Source organism: Ochotona curzoniae, unplaced genomic scaffold, assembly GCF_017591425.1.
Source record: "Ochotona curzoniae isolate NIBS_2020 unplaced genomic scaffold, NIBS_Ocur_1.0 scaffold_4506, whole genome shotgun sequence".
Lineage (NCBI taxonomy): Eukaryota > Metazoa > Chordata > Mammalia > Lagomorpha > Ochotonidae > Ochotona > Ochotona curzoniae.
Genome location: NW_024467119.1, coordinates 77,694,819 through 77,718,498, shown reverse-complemented (window position 1 = coordinate 77,718,498; position 23,680 = coordinate 77,694,819). Strand labels below are relative to the sequence as shown.

General features: G+C 42.3%; 2 protein-coding genes across 2 annotated transcripts in view; one reads left to right on the top strand and one right to left on the bottom strand.

Annotated features, from left to right (window-relative positions):
- Positions 1-23,680, top strand: part of SH3D19 (SH3 domain containing 19) — a 212,628-nt gene that overhangs the window by 14,313 nt on the left and 174,635 nt on the right. The window lies entirely within an intron of this gene.
- PRSS48 (serine protease 48) lies at positions 11,873-23,371 on the bottom strand. The gene is made up of 6 exons (XM_040967440.1): positions 23,329-23,371; positions 22,238-22,246; positions 21,883-22,045; positions 17,839-18,104; positions 16,940-17,109; positions 11,873-12,148 (listed from the first exon to the last, which is right to left on the bottom strand). Exons 1-6 carry the CDS (start codon positions 23,369-23,371, stop codon positions 11,873-11,875), a joined length of 927 nt encoding a protein of 308 aa, XP_040823374.1.

Sequence of the window (23,680 nt, the reverse complement as noted above, 5' to 3'; positions counted from 1 at the left end):
CGTACAAAGCCTGTGAAATTATTTGACTCAACCACTGGTAGGACTCGAAATTCAGTACCTCTAGAATAGGCTAACTTTTTTTTTATAAAGATTTATTTTTATTATTTTTTTTATTGGAAAGGCGGATATACAGAGAGGAGAGACAGAGAGGAAGATCTTCCGTCCGATGATTCACTCCCCAAGTGAGCACAACGGGTCGATATTATGCCGATCCGAAGCCAGGAGCCTCTTCCGGGTCTCCCACGCGGGTGCAGGGTCCCAAAGCTTTGGGCTGTCCTCGACTGCTTTCCCGGGCCACAGGCAGGGAGCTGGAAGGGAAGTGGGGCTGCCGGGATAGAACCGGTGCCCATATGGGATCCCGGGTGTGCAAGGTGGGACCTTAACCACTTGCGCCACCGCGCTGGGCCCTAGGCTAACTTTTAAGGTGGTAATTTTGTATGGTCCGTGACTGAGGTTATGAATTTCCAGATGACCCTTGATGCTTCCCATTGTGGGTCCTTCCCTTCTGTATTACGGAGATTTAAGAGTTTTTTTCTGTGTGGAGATCCTTTATTGGTTGGGCATGTGATCTGAAAATGCTTTCTCATCTGTACTTTGTCAGCCTCACGTCTGAGCGTCCTCAGAGTTAGTTTGATTACTTTTGTGTGGGGGCTGTGTTTCTTGTTTCTTCATATACTTCCTAAACTTTCTTTGAAAACTGACCATTTTGGATATCATAAAGTGACAACTCTGGAAATGAAATTCTTATTCAACTGTACGTTTTGTTACCGCTGCTTGATGTGGTTTTTGTTTAGTGACTTCTCCAGAGTTCCTTGATGAAGTACTCTTTGTCATTGCTTCATTACTTTATCAATTAGTGACTGGACAAAGATTTCCTTAAGTGCTCAGAAGGGTCCTCAAAACACTCTTTTAGTCTGCATGTGGACTCTGATGTGTGTTGCTATATGCCTATACCCAGACATGGCAGTTGACCTTTTTCCTTAGTCTTTATTTCTTCCTTGGGCATAGCCTAAGATGAGAACTTGTCAAATCCTTTTTTTCTTTTTATAAAAGATGTGTTTATTTTTATTTGGAAGGAAGATCACACAGAGAAGAAGGGACAGAGAAAACTTGTATCTGCCGGTTTACTCCCCAAGCGGCCTTAACAGCTGGAGCTGAGCCAATCTAAAGCCAGAAGCTACCTCTAGGTCTCCCACGTGGGTACACGGGTCCAAGGACCTGAGCCATCCTCCACTGCTTTCCCAGTCCACAGCAGGGAACTGGATTGGAAGTGGGGCACCCAGGACTAGAATTAGTACCCAGATGGGATGCCGCCACCGCAGGCAAAGGATTAGCTTGTTGAGCCAGATCCTCACCTCAAGTCTTTTCCCACTCTGGTAATAGAGTTGGCCTCCTGGATTCCCAGGAATAGGTTGGTGGGAGTTTTCCCAAGTCCTTATTCATCAAAGCATCTCATTTTCCAGCCTTTGCTCAGCCTTTTTCATTGTCTGCTGTTTGTCCCAGCAGTTACCCTCTTGTAGCAGCAAATGATGTATTGACTGGCCTATAAATATTGTCAGCAGATGCTCTCCAGCTGGTCAGTTCAGCAAGGCAAATTCCAATTTGGATGAGGAAAAAAAAGGTATCTTCTGTAGTGACCTTCCTGGGAACACCAGACAGGTCAAAACATGATTGCTGTTATTTTTGAGTCAAATCCAGTCTACTCCCTCTGATAATGTTACCAGGAATATAGGCATCAGGTATTTTTAAGTCTGTTGCTGAGCTGGGCATGGGGGACAGGGCGCCCACATGAGATGCTAATGTCCCCGAAGAAGGCTTCACCTGATACACTAGAACATCAGCTAGTTTTCATAATATTAATTTATTATTTGTTTTCATGTTTGATCTTATGAAAGTCACCTGTTTTCTTGAAAGTTACAATTACTTAAAAGCAAATTATCGTTTGAAACCAAAATGTCAAAAATTTAAACATAATCAAAACCTACCCTTTGCATTCTCTGCTCTGATTATTCTCGGTATTTTCTTTTAAGGATTTATTTTATTTTAAGGTAAAAATTATAGAGCGAGGTAGAGACAAAAAGAGATCTTCCATCTACTAGTTAAATCTCTAAATGGCCACTATGACCAGATCTGAGCTGGTCTTAAGCTAGAAAGGAAGTAGTTTTTTCTTCTGGGTCTTCCACATGAGTACAGTGACTCAAGGACCTGTACCATCATCCACTGCTTTCCAATGCCATTATCAGGGAGCTGGATTTGAAATGGAGCACCTGGGACACAAACTGGCATCCATAAGGGATACTAGCACCACAGGAGGAGAATTAGGATGGGTCCCTATTTGCATTTTATCTCCATTTTGTGATTACGAAGATTAGACTCAGGAAACATAAATTCTTTTTTTTTTTCCTTAAAATACATTTATTGTTTGAAAGGCAGAGGGACAAACTGAAAGAGATCTCCAATTTTTGGTTCATCCCTCAAATGACTAAGTAACAATCAAGGCTGGGGGCAAGCCAAAGCAGGAGTTGGGAACTAGATCCAAGTACCCCATGAGGGTGAGTGTCAGGAGTCCAGTGACTTGAGTTAATGCCTGCTGCCTCCCTGTATGAGCATTGTCAGCAGGAAGCTAGAATCAGGGCAGGGGCAGGGCCAGAACTCCAATTTTGATACTCTGACCGCTGCTCTAATATGGGGTATCTATGACCCAAGTGATTTAACCATTGCTGGCCCAACACTTACCCCAAGAATACTTATATTTTGTTTGTCAGCCTCCTACTTGCGAGCTACATTATCTTGATTTCCTCTCTCAGATTTTAAGAGGCAGAGTATCAGAGAGCTAGAGAGAGGCAAACCGTTCCCATCTGCTGGTTCGCTTCACAGATGCTTGCAATGGCTGGGACTGGGTCAAGCTGAAGCCTGGAGTGAGGAACTCAGTCCTTGTCTGCCGTGTGAGCTATTTCTGCTCACTTCTAGGGTCTGCATTGGCAGGAATCGCATCCAAAGATAGCGGTGGGAATTGAACCCAGGTACTCTGATATGGAATGTTCAAGTATTGAGCAATGTCATAATCACCAGGCCTTATGCCCTCCCCTAATCTCTGATTCTATAGGCAATATGAAGCATTTAAACTCTGGGTTCAAGTTCTTGGGCTATTTTTGTAAATAAAGTTTTATTGGAACACAGCCATGCTCATCCGTATATTTTTGTCAGCTGCTGTGTTTTGTCTGTCTTGGGACCAAAGTGTCGTGTATCTGTTAAATAGTCACTGCATAGTCTATATTGCCTGCAGACCTACATATTCACTGTATCGTGTTACTGAAAAAAATCATGACTCCTGTGTATTAAGTTTCCGAATTCTTTATTCTAGTTTTGGGATGCTTAGGCCAGCTATTTGTTGTTGTTTTTCCCAGTCAGGTTGCTTATTAGCACATCACCAGCAAAATCAATTTGAAGTTGATAAACACAAATAAATCGTCCCGTCTTTCTCCGTCGTGGTCGTCTGTCTGTCTGATTCGTTGTCCTAGTCGTCTCCGTCTGTCTGTCTGTCTGTCTGAGTCATACGTCAATCCATACGTCCATCCGTCTGTCCATCCGCCTAGCTTTTACAGGCTACTTTTATATCGTTCTCCACCAATCACTTCTCCCCATGGATCCACTTGGCGCTATGTGATAGGCCAGTAATCACAGCAAGGGCATTAGCCTATCCCTGTGGCTTGCTGTTTACCTGCTGGCAAGACCAACTCCACCTCCTGGCCCTGGGCCAGCTGCCATCTTGCGATGGGCCCCTCTCAATCCCGGAGCAGCTTCAGCACCCCGCCCCCCACATGTGCCAGTATTAGAAGCTTTTGCTCAGGAGTGCCTTAAGTTTCTTCTGCTTAAATTTCTTTGGTTAACCGTATATTAATGGCACAAGGAAATATCATCCTTCTGCCGGAGACATCCTTCTACAGAGATGTCAGAGAATCATTGGGAATCACAGCATTTATCACATCCTCCTTAAAAGTTTACTAGTTGCAGCAGACTGAAACTCATGGCAAAAACTTAGTCCTGTGGGCCTGTGTCGCTGGCATCCCCCAGGGATGCTAGTTTAGTCCTGGATGCTCTGCTTCCCATACAGCTCTCTGCTAATGGCCTGGGAAAGCAGTGCAAGATGGCCCAAGTGCTTGGGTTTTTGCTACCCACATGGGAGGCCCATAGGTTTTTTTTTGGATACTGGCTTTGGTTTAGCTTAACCTTGGCCATTATGGTCATGTGGGGAGTGAACCAGTGCATGGAAGATCTCTTCTCTCTCTGTCTGAAACTCTGCCTTCAAATAAGATGACTAAGATTAAAAAAATATATTTTTGGAATGTTTTGTTTTTGTGAACTTCCTGCAATTAGTAAGTAATTAAAGTTGGCTTAGTGAAATTCTTTCAAATTGCTTATTTAATGTTCTTTGTGTGAATATGTGTCTTTAGATTTCTTTTTTGTAGAATCTTAGTGTATTTAACTATTAGTATATGAAACTATTTCCTGTTTCATTCAGTGACATCATTCAAATAATCCAAGCCATAGACCTGGGTGAATACTTAGCTCCCTCTATCACCATGGTTGCCTTTGTAGATGGTTAATTGCCTATTTCTGTTGAATCTCTATCTCCTTGGTAGCTCTTCTCTTCATTTTCATCCTGGTCCAGGCATCTCTCACTATTTTGATAGCCTTGTAACTTAGTATTCTATCTCCTGATTTGCTTCTCTAAGGTATTGCCTTATCAACCACCAAAGTGATTTTCCTGAAATGCAAATTGATCATGTCTTTAACTTGCATTGAAATGCTTCATTTGTTTGTACATTTTAATTCTCTTAAAGCTCTGATTTCTTAACATGACCACAAATCTCTTGTTTTTGTTTTTAAGATTTATTTGTTTATTTGAAAGGTAGACAGAGAGATCTTTTATCCACTGGTTAATCCCAGATGTCCACAGCAGCCATGTCTTAGCCAGGCTAAAAAAAAAAAAAGCCAGGAACTAGGAAGTCCATTCTGATTTTCTGTATAAGTGGCAGGGGTCTAAGCACTTGAGGTATCCTCCACTGCTTTCTGGGTAAGTAATCCAGCAGGGAGCTGAAAATGGAGCAGTTGGGACTACCAGCATTCCAGTATAGGATGTAGGTATTGCAAGCAGTATTCCATGTTCCATAGTTCTGGCCTCCAACCATCCATCTTTTATTCCTTTTTTCTTCCTCTGGTTTTTTTTATTATTCCTAGTTAGTTCTGTCCTGTTAGGCTCAGTTTACTTTCTTGGCTAATAAAAATATAGTCTTTCAGAGACCAGCGTCATGGTTTGGCAGTTAAGCCATTAAGCCTCTGCCTGCAGAGGAGATTCCTGGTTCTACCACTTTCAGTCCGGCTCACTGCTGATGTACTTGGGAAAGCAGGGGGAGATGGTTCATGTACTTGGCCTTGTGCACCCATGTGGGAGACCCAGATGAGTTCCAGGCGCCTGGCTTCTGCCTGGGTTAGCCTCAGCCATTGCAGTCATTTGGAGACTGAAGCAGCAGATGGAAAATCTCTATCCCCTTTCTAACTCAGTTTTAAAAATAAATAAATTAATTAAAAACTTCCAGAATTTTTTTTCTGTAGCTAATTTTAATGACTCTACATTTGGTAACTGTTTTCAGCTATAGAGACTCAAATGCTTGGTAATATGTGCAAAGGTGATTATGGACAGCACTGTGCATGGTCTAAAGCAGGATACTTTTGTCCTAAAGGTCAATGATTGTTCCTTCTTTTATTAACCCTTTTTGTTTCTCTTATCACTGAAACTTGATCTTTTTCCAGTGCTGCCCTCTTTTCCTACTTTGCATCTCTATATGGATATCCAATCCAAAGTCTCTGAAGTCTGCCATCTCTGTATTCTCTATTGCTGTCATTTAGATAAGCTACAACAGGGGCTGGTGCAATGGCCTGCAGGCTGGTCTTTGGCCTGCAGGCTGGTCTTCTACCTGCAGTGCCAGCAACTCCTATGAGTGCCAGATAGTGTCTGGCTGCTGTACTTCCCAACCAACTCTGTGCTTAAGGCCTGGGAAAGCAGGGGAGGAGGACTCGGTTTCTTGAGCCCAGCACTAATGGGGGACACTAGCTCCTGGCTTTGGATTGGCTCAGCTCCGTCTGTTGCAGCTACTTGGGGAATGAACCAATGGATGGAAGATCTTTTCCTCTGTCTCTCCTCTCTGTGTAAAATCTGCCTTTCAAATGAAAACAAAGATACATCTTTTTAAAAACCAACATGAATTTACAATCCTAATTGTCTGAAGACAAGTTGTTGGTAGGGTGTAATACCTGTGTAGACTCTGGAGAGAAGCTGTGCCTTTGCCTGTTCTGTCTTCTGAAAGCCGGCTGTGTGCCTTGGCTCCTGGGCCCTGGTTCAAGCATGCATCTTCACATCTTTGCTTGCATTGTTTTTCTGTTCTATCTCCTTTTTTTCTGTATACTCTTATGGTGCTCTCTGGCTGTTATCCTGCCTGTTTCTTTTAAGAAGACTGTGTTTATCCTGGGTTCACCCACATGATCCAGCATAATTTTCCCACTTGAAGATACTCAACTTGATCCTAGGTGCAGCATCTCCTTTACTATGTGGGTGGTACCGTTTTCATAGGCTACAGAGATTAGTACATGAGTATCATTAGGGGTTATTATTTATTATTCACTTGATCTGATAGCCTGTCAAGCCTATTCCTCTTCCCTAGCCTTCCACAATTCAGTTAATGGTATAATGCGTCTTGGGCAAATAACCTAGGAGTCATTCTTTTTTTTTTTTTAAGATTTATTTATTTTTATTGGAAATGCAGAAAAACAGAGAGAAGGAGATACAGAGAGAAAAATTTTCCATCCACTGGTTCACTCCCCAAGTAGCCACAGTGGCAGGAACTGAGCTGATCTGAAGCCAGGAGCCAGGGGATTTTTCTGGGTTTCCCAAATAGGTGAAGGGTCCCAAGGTTTTGGGCCATCCTCAGTTGCTTTCCCAGGCCACAAACAGGGAGCAGAATGGGAAGTGGAGCAGCTGGTGCAGTGGAGAATCGGTGCTCATGTGGGATTACAGTGTGTGCAAGTTGAGGATTTAGCTTCTGAACTGTCATGCCAGGCCCAGACTTCTCTTTTCTCTTTATTTTTCCCATCTTTCTGAATCACCTACCTACTCATTTCACCCTCATGCAGTCCATCAACTCATATCCGATTTAATAAAAATATTGTTTGTTACCCAACTTCACTTACGTTTGTCTTCCCACTGAAAAGCAGAGTGCCATTTTTTTGCTTTTTCTTTTTTTTCCAGATTTTGCTTATTTGAGATACAGTGAAGGAGAAAATGAGAGAGCCCATCTTCTGTTCCACTTCCCAAATGCCTGAACTGGCTGTGACTGGGTCAGAGCTAAAGCCAGCAGCCAGCAGTTTAGTCCAGGTTTCCCTTGTGGGTGGCAGGAAGTCAATTATTTTGACCCATGTCTGCTGCCTAACAGTTTGCATTAGCTAGAAGCTGAATCAGAAACAGGAGCTGGGAATTGAACCCAGGCATGTGGGCTGTTGGCATTTTAATTAGCATCTTAATGGCTAGGCCAAACACCTGTTCCTAAAAGCAGGCTATCTAACATTCTGAAGCTGCAGGCCCTTATCTTTTCCTATGTTGAGAGTTAATTCCAAAATAAAACAGCAAGGGCTAAATATCATGAGAATGGCACTCAGAATGGCGTAAGACTAGATCTCACTTTATTCCAACCACACAGAATGGTTCTAAATACTGGAGAGATTTGAATTGAAGATAATTATCCTGAAAGGCAACTAGAATTTTCATCAAAGATTTCAATCTTCAGAAAATGAACATTTCTTCTTGTATATTGAGAGTATAAATGATTCATTTCTGTTTTCCCCTTCTGGCCAGTGGAACAGGGTAGAAATTTGCAGGCAGGTAATTTCTAGTATATAAGCAAACTATACATAGTCAAATTTTATGGGAGGAATGTTACAGCTTCATAATGAAACGAAGCGTCTGAAAAGACAGAATACCCATTATTGAAATCCTTTTAAGGTGATAGTCTCAAATTACAAACAATTTATTTTCTTGAAAGGCAGAGAGAGAAAGAGAGAGAGAGAGAGTGTGAGGCCTTCTGATTACTGGTTTACCTCTCATATGGCTGCAGCTGTTGGGGCTGGGCCAGGCCCGAGCCAGGAGCCAGGAGCTTAATCCAGGTCCCCCTCACAGATGCTGAATTGGACCTGGAGCAGATGGGATTTGTGACTTCCACATAGGATTGTCAGCGTTCTCAGTGCTAGTTCCCAATGTTCTAACTTTTTTGGTGTCTTTACAGCTTAGTGAAATAAATTTTAAAAAGGGGGTGTGGGGAGCGACTTGTCATTTGTTGAAATAATCTATTTGCTATGAAGAGAAGATCTATAAATAACTGCACTTTTTTTTCATTTTTAGAAAATAAATAGCCAAACGGATTTTCAGCATCTTCTCTTTGCTAAAATCCACTTTAAGTAAATTCTTCAAGTCATATGAAAATGAAAGTTGGAGCATACTAAGATAAAACGATTAAAAAGTAAAACACTCTAAGTTAAAGTTGACTTTTTTCTATACTGAAACCCCCAAAGTAGCATATGAAAATGCACCTATTGATTTCTTCATTTGACCAGTTGTGGGTGTCACTGACTAAACCTATTGGGTTACCAGTGAATTCTTGACATTTTAGTTTTGTGAATGCAAATGCTTTTTTTTATGCCTCCCATAGTGCATAAGCATATGCTGTGTATTGTACTTTTGGCTTAAGCTTTCCAGTTCTGTTTCAGCAATTTAATCAGAAATAGAAAGTGTATATAGCTGTGTTGAGCCATTTCTTAAAAATGGCTCAAATGTCTTATGCCACCATAAGTATTGTTTAGAAGGCCTTTAGAGAGGTCTAAATATATCACAGACAAGTCATTATTTGTTTAGGCAGAAAATAAATTTCTTTGTTCACTAAAAAATAGCTTTAATGATATATAAATCATATAACATACAGTTTACTCATTACCTTTTAATTTTTAAAACCATTTTCTAGTGGTGCTTTTAATGTATTTTTTGGATATTCACTGCTTCCTTTTCTAATCAGTGAACAGAAGCAATTGGATTGGCTATACCAAAGGAGGATATTTCGGCTGTGGAGACCATATGACATAGGCCTTGAGACAGAATGAAGGCATGGATAACAAGGGAAAAACCCAAAAGGGTATATTAGTAATAAATTCTAAGTCAGATGTTGAAAGCCTTCAGCTTGTACCTTTCTTTGGTCATCTTGGTCAGTGTAGCCTTATTACAGAAGGACACTGCAGATACATAAACTGGTAAATAGGCTCATGAAATCTGATGTTCAGGAGATGGCTGCCCTCTAGTGATTGACTCAGCTTTATTTCTATGCTGTCTGGTTTTTAATCGGACCCTACTGTCACCTGACTGCCCTGTTTGCTCCTTAGGTTCCTCCCACGATCTTCTGGAACAGCTGTTGGGGCTTCTCTGCTCTGCTGTTCTTTCATAGTTCCTCTGCTCTCAGTCTTTTCCTGCATTCTCACTGAAAATAAAATTCAGACTCATTCCTGAGGTGAGCTGGACTCTGCAGAACATGGAGCCTGCTTGCTTTCTGCTTCAGTTCCTATTCCCTTCCGCCTAACTCACAGTGTTCAAGCCCTGTTGACCTCCGTGTTATTCCTGTAGAAGCCTAACACCAAACTTGGAACCTTTGTGTTCATGTGCTCTCGGCCTGGAATCTACTTTTCCAGGTATTTATTGGTGCTTCCTGGCTTCCTTCAGGCCTCTAGCCAATGTTGGAGAAGCCACCTCAGAGAAACTTCCCTGACAGCTCCATCTGAGCTGAAAATGTCCATCCTGCCTCTTTTCTGTCTTTTGTAAGATTTTTTATTTGAAAGGCAGATTTACAGAGGAGAGACAGAAAGATCTTCCATCTGCTCCTTCACTCCTGAAATGGCATCGATGGCTGGAGCTGAGCTAGCTGAAGCCAGGAGCCAGGAGCCAGGAGCCAGGAGCCAGGAGCTTCTTCCGGGTCTCCCACATAGGTACAGACCTAAGATGTCTGGCTTTCCCAGGCCACAAGCAGAAGATGGATGGGAAGTGCAGCAGCCAGGACTTGAATTGGTGCCCATATGGGATCCTGGTTCTTACAAGGGGAGGATTAGTCAAGCCATTATGCTGGGCCTTGCTTTTACTTATCTTTATCTGACTTGTTTGTATATGATATAGTATGCATTGAGTTTGCACTGGGCTATTCTCTTTGGAATGTAAGCTCCTTGAGGGCAGGCTTGGTGTGTGTTTGTGAACTCTTTCTTCTTGGTGCCTGGAATGCTGTATGTTGTCTGGTGGGCACTTAGCTTTGGAAAGTGCATGTTGAGTGGCTCACATTCTGCCTAACCCAGAGAAGGGATCTGCCTCATGCAGTAGTGAATGCATTTGTTAAGTTAAGATGCTGGTCTGAGAGTTCTTTTACCTGCTAGTCAACTGTTGAGTCACATTCCCAGGAGAGTCCAACTAGTAGTAGCTGGCATGGTGAGACTGGGGTCCTCTTCTTTTGAGAGCTCTTTCACTTGCGGAATGATCCCTCCAAAAGCTGGAGATTTCAGTTCATGGGAAACATTTTGCCAGGCACTAGGCTGTGTAGCAGTTGCCTTCCATTTTGAGCTAAGTACCCAGAAGAATAACAGGCAGGCACTTTGACTTTGCCTCTGTGTTCTCTTGCCGTGCCCTCATGGTTCATATGGCTCAAATTATGTAATTTGTTTTCCCATTTATTTCACTTTAGTTCTTTTATTTTTTTTTTAAGATTTAATTTTTACATGAAAGAGTTACAGAGGAGGAGGGAGAGACAGAGATAAAGAGAGATTTTCATCAGCTTGCTCCACTTCCCATCCAGTTCTCTGTGGCCTGGGAAAGCAGTTGAGGATGGCCCAAAGATCTTCCATCCTCCGATTCACTCCCCAAAAGGCCACAATGGCTAGAGCTGAGCCAATCTAAAACCAGGAGCCAGGAGCTTCTTCCAGATCTCCCATGTGGGTTCAATGGCCCAAGGCTTTTTGGTCATCTTCCTCTGCTTTCCCAGACCATAAACAGGAAGCTGAATGGGAAGTGGAGAGGCTGGGACATGAGCCAGCAGTTATAGGATGTCAGTGCTTGGCGGTGGAGGATTAGCCTGCTGAGCCATTACACTGGCCCCAAGAACTCAGGTCTTGAGTTCATAATTCATTTTTAGTATGAAGTAACATTGGTATTTTAAAAAGTAAAAATTTCCGAAAAATCACAGAGCTGACATACGTAAAAATTTTTTTCCATTAAATCCTTTATTATATGCTGAGGATTACAGTAGTGTTAGGAAGAATGTAGATTATTGGAGGAAGTGCGAACCAAAATATAGAACAAGTCAGAATCCCATGATTCTGTGAGAAAGTATGTGAGAAAGTATGAAATATGAGAAAGAAGTAGACCTTTAATATAATACTTTCTGGCCTTTTTTTTGGGTGGGGAGCCATTACAGATGCTTTTTACCTTGCCTGCCTCTCCAAAGCTATTTAATTTATGTTCACAAATATTTTCTCATAGAGGACATCCTTCCTGTCTTACAAGGTACATTAGTTAGAAAGATAAAATACCACCATGGAAGGAACAGCCCTGTTTTTTGGCTGCTCACATTTTAACCATTGAAACATAGTTCTGGAGTCAAGAACCTTAAAAACAAAATCCCTTCAAGTTGTAAGTGAGGTCATGTAGGCCCCCGGTGACTTTGAATTCTTTGCTCTGGGATTTATTCTTCATGAATTCCTGTTCCAGCCTTTCATTCCCCAGTAGCTTCAGCTCTATTGCCTATTTTCCTGGTATTGTGTTAGGCCCAAAGGCACAGGAGGGTCCCAGAAAAGCAAAATAGAGTAGAATAATAAGGACTAAGAAGTTAGGTAAGTCCAGATGGTTGCCACACAAGGCCTTGTTTCCTGAGATGGTAGCCTTAATCCAGTTTTGGTGGTATATCACGTTGGTGTAGACTGCTGGAAGAGGTGAAGGGCAGTCCAATCCCCAGCTTACCACTCCTATCTGGGTCCAGACACCATCAATATCACACGCCAGAGGCCCTCCAGAATCACCCTGGGGAGAGGAGGTAGAGGTCATAAGTGTAATGAAAAGAAACATGAATAGTCACAAGGTAGATAGGTGTTTTTTTTTTCTTTTTTTTTTTTTTTTAGGTTTTTTATTAAGAAGAGTCACAAAGAGATAGCTTCTGTAGGCTGAGTGATTTGTGGTGTCCCCGACAGTTGGGACTGTGTCGGACCAAGGCTTAGGAGCCAGGAAATCCGTCCAGCTCTCTTGTAAAAATGGCAGGGCCATCATCTGCTGTCTTCCCAAGTGGATGGTAGGGGTCCAAACATGTGGTTCGTCTTCTGCTGTGTTTCTTAGGCCATTAGCAGAAGCTGTATTGGAATTGGAACAGCTGGGACAGAACCAGCACACCTATGTGGGATACTGATGCCATGGGCAGCACCTTTACTAAAGTGTTCTATTGTAATTCTGACCCCTAGAATATTTTAAAAATAGGTTTATACCAGAGATTGAGAAAGTAAGAGCATAGTGAGGGAGGGGGTGGGGAAGAGGGACACACACACACACACACACACACACACACACACACACACACACAACTCTGATTTGTTGATTCATTCTCAAATGGCTGCATTGGCCCAGGCTGGACCGTAGGTAAAAATAAGAGCCACAAATGCAATCCAAGTCTCCCACAAATGTGACAGACCCCCAACACTTGGATGATGACTTGCTGCCTCCCAGGGTCTGCACTAACCAGGAACTAGCATCAAGTGCTGGGAATGGGAATTGAACCCAGGGACTCTGACATAAAATGCAGGTACCTTAACTGGTAGGCTAAACACCAGTTTTCCTGTGTTGTTTTTTAGTAGCTATATATACTTTATTCAGATTTATATTTCTTCTTAGGTTAGTTATGATAATTTTTGTGATACTAAGTTTGTTCATGTAATTATCTAATTGACATATAGTTGTTTATAGTATTGTCTCTTTTTTTTAAAGATTTATTTTATTTTCATTACAAAGTCAGATATACAGAGAGGAGGAGAGACAGAGAGGAAGATCCTCCATCCGATGATTCATTCCCCAAGTGAGCACAACGGCCAGTGTTGCGCCGATCTGAAGCCAGGATCCAGGAACTTCTTCCAGGTCTCCCACGTGGGTACAGGGTCCCAAGACTTTGGGCCGTGCTCAACTGCTTTCCCATGCCGCAAGTAGGGAGCTGGATGGGAAGTGGAGCTGCCGGGATTAGAACCAGTGCCCATATGGGATCCCGGCACGTTCAAGGTGAGGACTTTAGCTGCTAGGCCACGCCGCCGGGCCCTATAGTATTGTCTTAACTGTCCTTTCAGTTTCTGTGAGGTTGGCAGTAATACTCTCTTTTATTCGTGGCAATTTGAGTCTCCTTTTTGTTCTGTCTAGCTTAGATATTTTTAGTTTCATTGATATTTTGAAAAACAGTATCATTTTTGTTCATTTTTCTTTTAGTTCTGTATTTCACTGTCTTTCACCATAATGCTTATTTCCTCATTTCTGCTTTCTGTAGTTTAGTTTTTTTCTTTTCGTGTGTGTGTGTGACAAATTTATTTGAAAGAGGGAGTAAAAGAGTGAAAGAGAGTGATTTTCTGTTCCCTGGTTCACTCCTCCAGTGGCCATACTGCTGTGGCTAGGCCAGGCGAAAGCCAGGAGCCAGTAGTTTCACACAGGCCTCCCCCATGGGTTGCAGGAGCCAGGTCCTTGGAACTCCTTCTGCTGCTTTTCCAAGGCCACTAGCAGGGAACTGGAATAAAATGCGAGCAGCCGGGACACAAATGTGGCACCCATGTGGGATGCCAGCCTCATAGGCAGTAGCTTTACCTGATTATATGACAATATTGGCCCCCTCCAGTGTTTTAATATTGGAAGACTAGGTCATTAATTTGAAATATTGCTTTTATTTAATGTTATTTTTAATGAATTAATTTGAGAGGCATAGAAAGTGTGGTTCATTTCCCAAATATCTGCAGTAGCCGGAGCTGGCCAGGAGAAATGAAGGCCAGGGGATTCAGTCCAGGTCTCATGTGGGTGGCAGGGGCTCAGTCACTTGGATCGTCATCTCCTGCCTCTCAAGGTGTACATTAGCAGGAAGCCGGCGGTAAGGGTGGAGCTGGGGCTTGAACCCAGAAATTCTGGTACAAGAGGCTGGTGTCCCTGCCAGCTACCTCACTGTACACTAATTGCGTACCCCAATGTTCTTGTTTTTAAAAATAGGCATTTATAAATATCAATTTTTGAGTGCCACTTAAACCACTTCCATAAATTTGGTATATTGTGGTTTTATTTTTATCCATTTCAAAATTTGTTTCCTAGTTTCTTTTGTGATTTCTGACCTATTGATTATTTGGGAGTGTACTAATTTCTATGTATCAGGAATTTTGCCCTTTTTTAAAGATTTATTTATTTTTATTAGAAAGGCAGATTTATAGAAGGGAGAGATGGATAGCTTTTCTGTCTGCTGGCTCACTCCCCAAGTGGCCACAGTGGCTGGAACTGAGCCAATCTGAAACCAGGAGCTTATTTCTTCCAGGTCTCCCACACGGGTGCAGGATCCCAAGGCTTTGGATTATGCTCGACTGCTTTCCCAGGCCACAAGCAGGAGGCTGGATGGGAAGTGGAGCATCCCAGTGTGTGCAAGGCAAGGATTTAGCCACTAGGTCATCGGCTGAGCCAAAATTTTCCTTAATTCAGATACACACTTCTAATTTTTAGTCCATTATGGTTGAAAAACATACTTGAATAATTTTAATCCTTCCAGCTTTACTGAGAACACTCCCTATCCCAGCATTATGATCTGGAGCCTCCTTCCAGTGTGACTAAGAGGATTGCTCTTCTGAGGACTGTTTGAATTTGTCATGGGAGTACCATATATCCAAACAGCCCTTCTGCATATAGCCATTAAGAATTGTGACAGCATACAGAAACCAGTTCTCTGACTACAGTGGAGAGAGGCCAAAAGCAGGTAGAGGGGCCTGCATTGTGGCATAGCTGCTTAAGGACCTGCCTGTAAACCAGCATTCCCTGTGGCTGTAGGGTCACGTCCCAGCTGCTCCACTTCTGACCTAGCTCCATGCTAATGTGTCTGGCAAAGCAGCAGAAGATGGACCACGTACTTGGGTCCCTGCAGCCATGCAGGAAACCAGATGAAGCTCCTAGGGCTTACTTCCTTCTGGTCTGTCCCTGACCATGCAGCCATTTGTGGCATGAACCAAGGGGTAGAAGATCTCTTTCTTCCTCTTTCTGTCTCTATTCCTCTCTGTAACTGTACCTTTGAAATAGATGTCATTTAAAAAAAAGATTTATTTATCTTTATTGTAAAGTCAGATATACAGAGAGGAAGATCTTCCGTCCGACAATTCACTCCCCAAGTGACCGTAAGGGCCAGAGTTAAGCCTATCAGAAGCCAGGAGCCAAGAACTTTCTCCAGGTCTCCCACACAGGTGCAGGATCACAAGGCTTTGCGCTGTGCTCAACTGCTTTCCCAGGGCACAAGCAGGGAGCTGGATGGGAAGTGGGGCTGCCAGGATTAGAACTGGAGCCCATATGGGATTCTGGCGCATTCAAGGCGAGGACTTGAGCTGCTAGGCCACTGTGCTGGCTTGAAATAAATAAGTCTTTGAGGGAAAAAAAAAGCACAACAAAATGTAGTCAGTCATTAGAAGAAAGCAATACTTTCTTTTATCATGTTCTTTTTCCTTGAAGTCAGCATTGCTTACCTATTGGCCTGAGGAATCTGAGGATAAAGTTTAGAGCCAACAGCTGTTAGAAGATGAAGGGGTAAGTATTAGAAAGGAAGGGACCACAGAAAGGAAACCTTAAACTTTTTTTTTTGTTTGTTTTAGGGTCAAGGTTGACAGAAAGACAAGGAGACAGAAAGATTTTAACAATCTCTGGTTCATTTTTTAAATGACTCAACAGATGGTGCAAGGTCAGGCCGAAGCCAGAGCTTCACAGGGGTCTTCCACCATGGATGTCCAGGGCTCAAACACTTGTGCCATTTTCCTCTGCTTTTCCTAGTCTATAATCAGGGAACTAGATCGGATGTGGAGCAGCTGAGAGTGAAACTGACATTGCTACACAACAGTGCCAATTTCATTTTTTTTAAAGATTATTTATTTGAAAGAATTAACAGCAAGAGAGGGAAAGAGAGAGAGTCCTAAATTATTTTGATAAATTCTGTATCTTTGCTGTCTGCTTTCCCAGGCTGTTAGGGAGCTGGATTGGAAGCAGAGCATCTAAGACTTATACTGGCATCCATATGGGATGCAGGTGCTGCAGGCATTGGCTCAACCCAGTGCTTTACAGTACTAGCCCCGAAGATAGTGACTTAATAGTCATTACAAAGTATCTATTTTGAAGAGCAGAGAGAAAGATGAAATTGAGATAAACTGTTTAAAGGCATAGAAAGTATAATTTACAAATTTATGTTTTCTACTGGAAGGGAGAAGAGCAAAACAAGGTAGAATAAATTTTGAAAAAGTTACGAATGGAAACTTTCAAGAAAAAGCTTCTGTCTGTCTCACAATTTTTCGATAGAAATTAGATTAAAAAACTAAAACCATAGTGAACCTCAATTAGGATAAATACAAAGAAAAACACATAGCACATCATTCATTCAAACTCTTGCCAATCCAAAATAAATAATTGAAAGGAGCCAGAGCCGAACAACATGTTAACACAGCGGGAAGAAGATACAAATGAGGGCATTGGGGGAGGGAACCAGGAAGATGGTTCTCTCCCTCTCTGTATAAATCTCTGCGTCTCAAATAGATGAACAGATTTTAAAAATCAGGAAAAAGCCCTCACCTTGCAAGTAGTCTTCATTTCCTTAATATCACCAGCACAGATCATGTCTTCCTTGATGACTGGCTCTGTTTCTGGGAAGAAGACACCCACTGGGTTGTAAAGTTGTTCACAGGCCTGCTGGTTGAAGACTTGCAGTTCTGCCTCCTGGAGGTGGGAAGGGTAACTGCCATCTGGAGAAGTTGGGATGGAAGGTTAGAGCAGCCTGGGAAAGCACTGGGCAACATTTAATTAGGATGTGCATATATCTGTGAACAGGAACTCGGACATGGTACTGTCACTTTACAGTTCTATTTCCTCCTGGAAGGATTTTTTGGATACAGTTAAACTTAAGACAACAGATGATTTAAAAATTATTTGTGGCTTTTTTGTTGTGTTAGTACTTTAAATAAAGAATAATTCTGATAAATTGTGAGTAAAGATGTGAGTATTCTAAAAGTACATTAAAATTTTTTCTGTAATAGTTTCTTTGCTGCTGGGTTAGTGCCTATCGTGTCTCCAAATTGGGAGAGCTGACACAGTACTTTAAAAACAGAGGAAAAAAAGCCAACACCAAAAAACTGGTACAGTCTGTATAAATATTAAAGCAGATGTATTAACCTCTGAGAGAGGTAAACTGTTTGCTTCCATTGTTAGCGTGTATTTTTCCAGCTAAAGCTAGACTTCAGATAGCAGATGGGACAAAAGAGTAAACAAGCGTGTAAGTAGCCAAAAAAGAAAAAAAAAAAGAAAGAAAGAAGGCCGCCCACATTTTATTTGAAGACTTACAGATAATGTCATTAGGTCAATTGGTTTTGTTGAACATTGTTTGCCCTGGCAAGAATATACCTAGACTTTGTATGTTCTAGATTAGGTGCAAAAACGTGATGTGTAAAACAAGCCCTCCTCCTGCCCATTCTCACCTGCACCTGCCTTAACTTTTCCCCATCCGGTCACCCAACAATAAGATGGAATTTCCAGCTGCTTTGCCATAGTGGGTAAGCAGATGGGCATGATGGAAGAAGTGAAGGTGACTGGAGAAGACAGTTTCAACAAGGCAATGTCTGCAGTTCCATTTTGGTACTTGGGATGGATGATGATCTTGGACACGTAGTGTTCTACACCTTTACTTGGGTAACCTGTTTTAACAGATCCCAGCAAAACACTATACGGAAAAATATTCCAGTTCCTAAGGGGAAAAGAAGGAGAATAAAAATGAAGTGTATAGACAGAAACTGTGGTGTAATAGACTAAGCCTCCACCTGTGGCAGTGGCATCCCATGGGCGTTGGTTCTTGTCCCAGCTGCTCTACTTCTGATGCAGCCCCTGTTTGTGGCCTGGGAGAGCAGTGGAGGATGGTCTGAGTCCTTGGGACCCAACACCCAGGTAAGACAGCTGGAGTAGGCTTCTGGCTCCTGGCTTGGGATCAGCTCAGCTCTGAGTATTGTGGCCATTTGCGAGCAAACCAGCAGATGGAAGACTGCTCTCTTTCTCTCCTTTTCTTTACAACTCTGCCTTTCTGACAAAAATAAAATCTTTTTAAAAATAAAAGTGAAGCCTGCTTATGGCGTGGAGACAGGGAATTCATCAAGGTACTCCCAACTTGGGCTGGAGTTGGTTTGTTTCTTCTTCCTCTGTGGACATTCTTTCTGCAGTCTCCTCTTACAAACTTCTGCTAAGGGTTTTATCTTTCACTTGCTGCCTGGTTCTTTCATTAACTCTCCCACTCTCCTTAGTTTCAGGCATTACTTGTTTTTTTAATATATATACATAAATAATATAAAATTTACGTAATATATAAAATTATATATTACTTGTTTATGTAAATATATATTTATATTATACATTATATAAATATGTAATAATATATAAAATATAAATTAATATATATTTATATGATATATATTGTTTGTTTTTATAATATATATATATTTTATTAATTACATTGCATTATGTGACACAGTTTCATAGGCTCTGGGAATCCCCCAACCCCTGCCCATACCCTCCTCCCAAAGGTGGATTCCTCCACCTAGTTGCTGTACTACATTTCAAATTGAGTCAAGATTCTTTCATTGCAAGAATATACCCAGCATAGAGTCCAGCATCTTATTGTCCAGATAAGTTCAACGGTTTCTTGGGGAGACCATCTCTGGTCTGATGGCAGAGCTGGCAGAATATTGTTCCGATCAATTTAAAGCCACAACATAACACAGACGACAATTTACAACATTATGGAGTTAATTGACATGGTAATGAGTAACCAATAGGTTAGAAAATGCAAGTTCTTAACTACATCCTGTGACTACTTCATTGACATTTCAATTTTAGTTTATACATAGAACCGGCTGCTATACACCTTAAAATGGCTACAGGGTACTATTCAGCTGTGTCATGTCTATTTTAATTTTAGTATTTAGCAGTTTATAGTGTTGAAGCATAACTTTGCTGAACTTGGCAGATTTTAGGATAGTCTAAACTGGGTTATAACTCTAATAAGGCATATTTCAACAATTGAGGTGCAGAACAGTTTCAGGAGGGGTGTGCAGAGAAATCTTCAATACCTTAGTAAGGAGTAATTAATCTTTGTGTCCTACCTAGTAAGGTATATGTGAGTCCATGCTAACCATTTCCTGTCTGGTTCTAAGCTTTCCTTGTTGTTCTCTGTCTATTCGTGTGTGTGTGTGTGTGTGTGTGTGTGTGTGTGTGTGTGTGTGTGTGTGTGTGTGTTGGGGGGAGCTCTGGAGTGATCCTGATGGTCATTGTAAGAGAGACTGGGGATCCAAAGTTGGAACTAAGTAAGGACCAGAGAAAGCTCCTCTCCCTAGTCCCAAAGGAAATTTACTGTTCTGTTTCTGCAGACTGCTCAGGGTTCCTGGCTGTTGTTCTGATGACCTTGGATCCTTCGAGGAAGGATTTGGGCTTTGGGCTTCTTCCATCCCATGTGGGAGATCCAAATGGGGGTAGATGACCTCAGAGTTATTGGCCTCTGAAGGCACTCCAGTTCCCCGTGGTCTCCTTGGCAGTTGGGATGTAGTCCTTGGTGCCCGTATTGATAGTCCTTGGTGATGATCCAGGAGTCTCCAGGGTTGGGATACAAGCCTCCTCCTGTCCCCGTGCTCCACTCTGGGGTCCCCCCTTCAGCTATTACTTGTAAGCTTACTAGTCATTGCTCTTTATTGCCAATTTTAATTTCTGTTCTGCACACTAGGTCTTTATTGCTAAATAACGTTTTAAAACACAGCGTAACCAAAGTTAGCCATATGTTTGTATCAGTTTAATATGTCAAAAGATCTGTGCTCTCAATCTACATTATTCAGTCAGTTCTGATTATTTTAGCCTTTAGTGATTTTCCCAGTGTTTTCAAGCAACCCTATATGTTATATTTATTGAATTTTACTTTTTTTTTCTGTTTTAATGCTTATTTTGATTTATTTGAATAGTAAAATAGAAATAGAAATAAAATAGAAAGATATTCCAACCACTGGTTCACTTTCCCAAACCTGTCATATCTAAGGCTGGGGCAGGGTGAAGCTAGGAACCAGAAACTATCTGGATCTTCCACTTGGGTGATGGGTCCCCCAAGTACTTCCACCATCACTCCTGCCTTATAGGGTGTGAATTTATCAGGAAGCTGGATTCCAAGCAGAAGTGGGACCTGAGCTCAGGTATTTTGTAGGGGATGCTGCTTTTCCGGACTCCCCAAATTCTGTGTCAGAAGTACAGATATTCTCTTGATACTTTGAATCCTGTCAGACATTCTATTAATGATATGCCCTCTCCTCTTGTAATCTTAACTGATACACAACTACCATCTTCACACCTTCCTTTATCATTATGATCTTCTTGGGGATTCTTTAATGTGTTGTATCCTCTTTTATCTACATCTCATGTGCTTATTTTCCCTGCTTTATTTTGGTGAAACACTTCTACTGTTGTCTTAGAAAATATAGAAGAGGGCCCAGCGCGGTGGCGCAAGTGGTTAAGGTCCTCGCCTTGCATGCCTGGGATCCCATATGGGCGCCGGTTCTATCCCGGCAGCCCTGCTTCCCTTCCAGCTCCCTGCCTGTGGCCCGGGAAAGCAGTCGAGGACGGCCCAAGGCTTTGGGACCCTGCACCCGCGTGGGAGACCCGGAAGAGTCTCCTGGCTTGGGATCGGCATAGCATCGGTCGTTGTGCTCACTTGGGGCGTGAATCATCGGGTGGAAGATCTTCTTCTCTGTCTCTCCTCTCTGTATATCTGCCTTTCCAATAAAAAAATAATAAAAATAAATCTTTAAAAAAAGAAGAAAATATAGAAGAGAAAAGTTTTGCTACTTCGCATATTTGAAAATACCTTATTTCTGCCCCATAATTGGTTGAGAGTTTGTATATGGGCACAATTCTAATTGGAAGTAGTTTTGTCTTAGTGTTTGAAAGTCCGTACTCTGTTTTCTTTGAGCTGCCACTGTTATTGTTGGAATGATCTGTTACTTTGATTTCTATATGTATTAGTAAGCTATTGTTGCATAACAAGTAACCACAAGTATAATAGCTTAAAACAATGAACATTTCATAGTTTTGGTGGATCAAAAATCAGGAGTGACTTAGTTAGGGACTTCTGACTTCAGGAGACCTGGGGGATCTGTTCCATGCTCACTGATGTTGGCAGGCTCCTCCAGTCTTCGCTGGCTATGGGCCTCACCAGGGACCAACCAGAGTGGCAGTCTCACACAGTAGCTCTGTGTGCATGAGAGAGTTTTGTTTTGGTGACTTCCCAAAAGCCTAAGAGAATGTCTCATTTGTATTTGGGATGTGACTTGGGCAAAAACCCAAAGTTTTGAAAGTCATGCCTGATTCTGTCATTTTATATTCTCCCTCTGCCCTGTCTCTCTAACTCGTAGTTGCAGGGTAGCCTGTGGTTTCATGGAGTTGCGGAGGTATTTGCTGAGAACTTGCTGGGTGCTGGCCGGCTCTTTGCTGGAACTCACGTTCTGATGCAGTGTGCTGCTGTCAGTATCCAGCTCTCACTGATGAGGGAGCCTCCACAGATGTGGGTGCTCACCCAGCGCAGGCTGACTTGCCAGGGCCAGCGCCCCTCAGCAGCATCCTGACCACCTTCAATGAGACTGGAGAACACAGGCCGCCCGCATACTAGACAGAGGAGAAGAGGAGACATGAATAACTGCCGGTCCTGCTTCTCTGGTTCCCATCTTACTGTCATTCCCAAACTTACCTCCATTTCTGGCACCTACATTTGATCTTAGCCAAAAGGCCGAGAAGCGATCATTTATGGCACCTAAACCCTACCTAGATTCCATATTCTTCCCTAATCCTGTGCCAGACCGAGCAGTCCTGGGCCCGAGTTGAGACAGCTCACCTGATTTCAGATCTCTCTGTTTGGGACAAGAGCATGAGTAAAAACCTAAGAAAGACAAATGGTATCATGAATATGTAACATACCTAGATTTACTGAACAGACAAGCTTTTCTTAAGTTTCCAACATTGATATTAAAGGCCAAAGGGTGCTGTGTCTACCAATTAATGAAAAATTTGGCAGTTATATACCTGCTTGCTTTAAGAGTCACGTTCATCATCATTTAGCTTCTGATAATTCAGTGATACCATCAAGAATATCAATATACTAGGTTGCAAATGGAATAGTTCTGTCAGGTGCTGCTGAGGTTTATAAGCTGCTTATTCTTTGTGTTTTCTTGAATTAGCAGTTTGCAATAATCATTGATCTATCTTCTTTGCTACTTTCAGGGTGCCCTGCTGTTAAATCACTATGTGTTGGAAAAGTAAATGAGCAAGCCTAGGCTTGAAATCGTTGGAACACCAGTTGTACTTCCAGTTCCCTTCGCTTGAAATGTTCCTCATAGCTAAGTTATGCATTTCCTTTAAGCCTTTGCTCAAAAGGCTTCCTAATGAGGCCTTCCTTGTCTGTCCTGTTTAAAATCACAACATACTTCCTGCCTCTGCACTGTAGATATTGCTTTCCTTTCATACTGTGGCTTACCCACTAACATTTATATGCATATTTAGTGTGTGCAGTTATTATAAATGCCACAAAGGCAAAGATTATAGTTTACTGTATCTGAGAGTACTTAAACTGCTGGGTTTATGCTAACCTTTCAGGACATTCCCAAGTCATCCTAGTCATTAGTAACATCCCACATGCTTGAAGCATCATACTATGAACTATGATTCCTTTTTTAAAAAAAGATTCATTTATTTATGAGGCAGAGTTAGAGAATCTTCCCTCTATTGGTTCACTCCCCAGATGGCCACCAGTGAGCACCTGGGATCAAGCTAATGTTCATATGAAATGCTGGTGGTCACAGGTGGTGGTTTAACCCATGGTACCACAGCACTGTCCCCAAAACTTCTTAACAAACCACTGTCTTACTAGTGCTGTTGCTACTTCAGAGACTCACCCAGCAAAAGGAACAGCAAGAAAGCACAACTAGAAGGGCCCATGTCGCTCTCCTCAGCAGCAGCACTTTGTGCTTTGTGCACCCAGGCTCCCCAGGAGTGATGAGCTGGGAGCAGGTAGAGAGGCTGGCAGGACCAGCTTCTCGTCCCAGGTGAATTCCTCTGCTTCACGTTCTGCCTCCTTCTGTCTTTGCGCTCCACCAGATCCTGAGGTGCAGCTTGCAGGACCCAGGGAGAGGTGTTGGGGTTAAGGCACCCCCTGCTGTCAGGTTTCTGCTTGTGTAGAGGTGGCTGGTGAGAAGGCATAGGTGGTGTGGCAGGTGGAGGATACTCTGCAGGACCCTGTGTCTAGGC

Bases quoted from the DNA above. Each gene is read 5' to 3' on its own strand.
- PRSS48 (XM_040967440.1), bottom strand. From the start codon at position 23,371: ATGGGCCCTTCTAGTTGTGCTTTCTTGCTGTTCCTTTTGCTGG. The intron at 18,105-21,882 runs GTGAGTTCCAGC...TTTTCCCCTTAG, and splicing joins GCAGCACACTGCATCAGAAC to GAACTGGAATATTTTTCCGT. The intron at 12,149-16,939 runs GTGAGGGCTTTT...TCCTCTCCCCAG, and splicing joins AAATGAAGACTACTTGCAAG to GGTGATTCTGGAGGGCCTCT.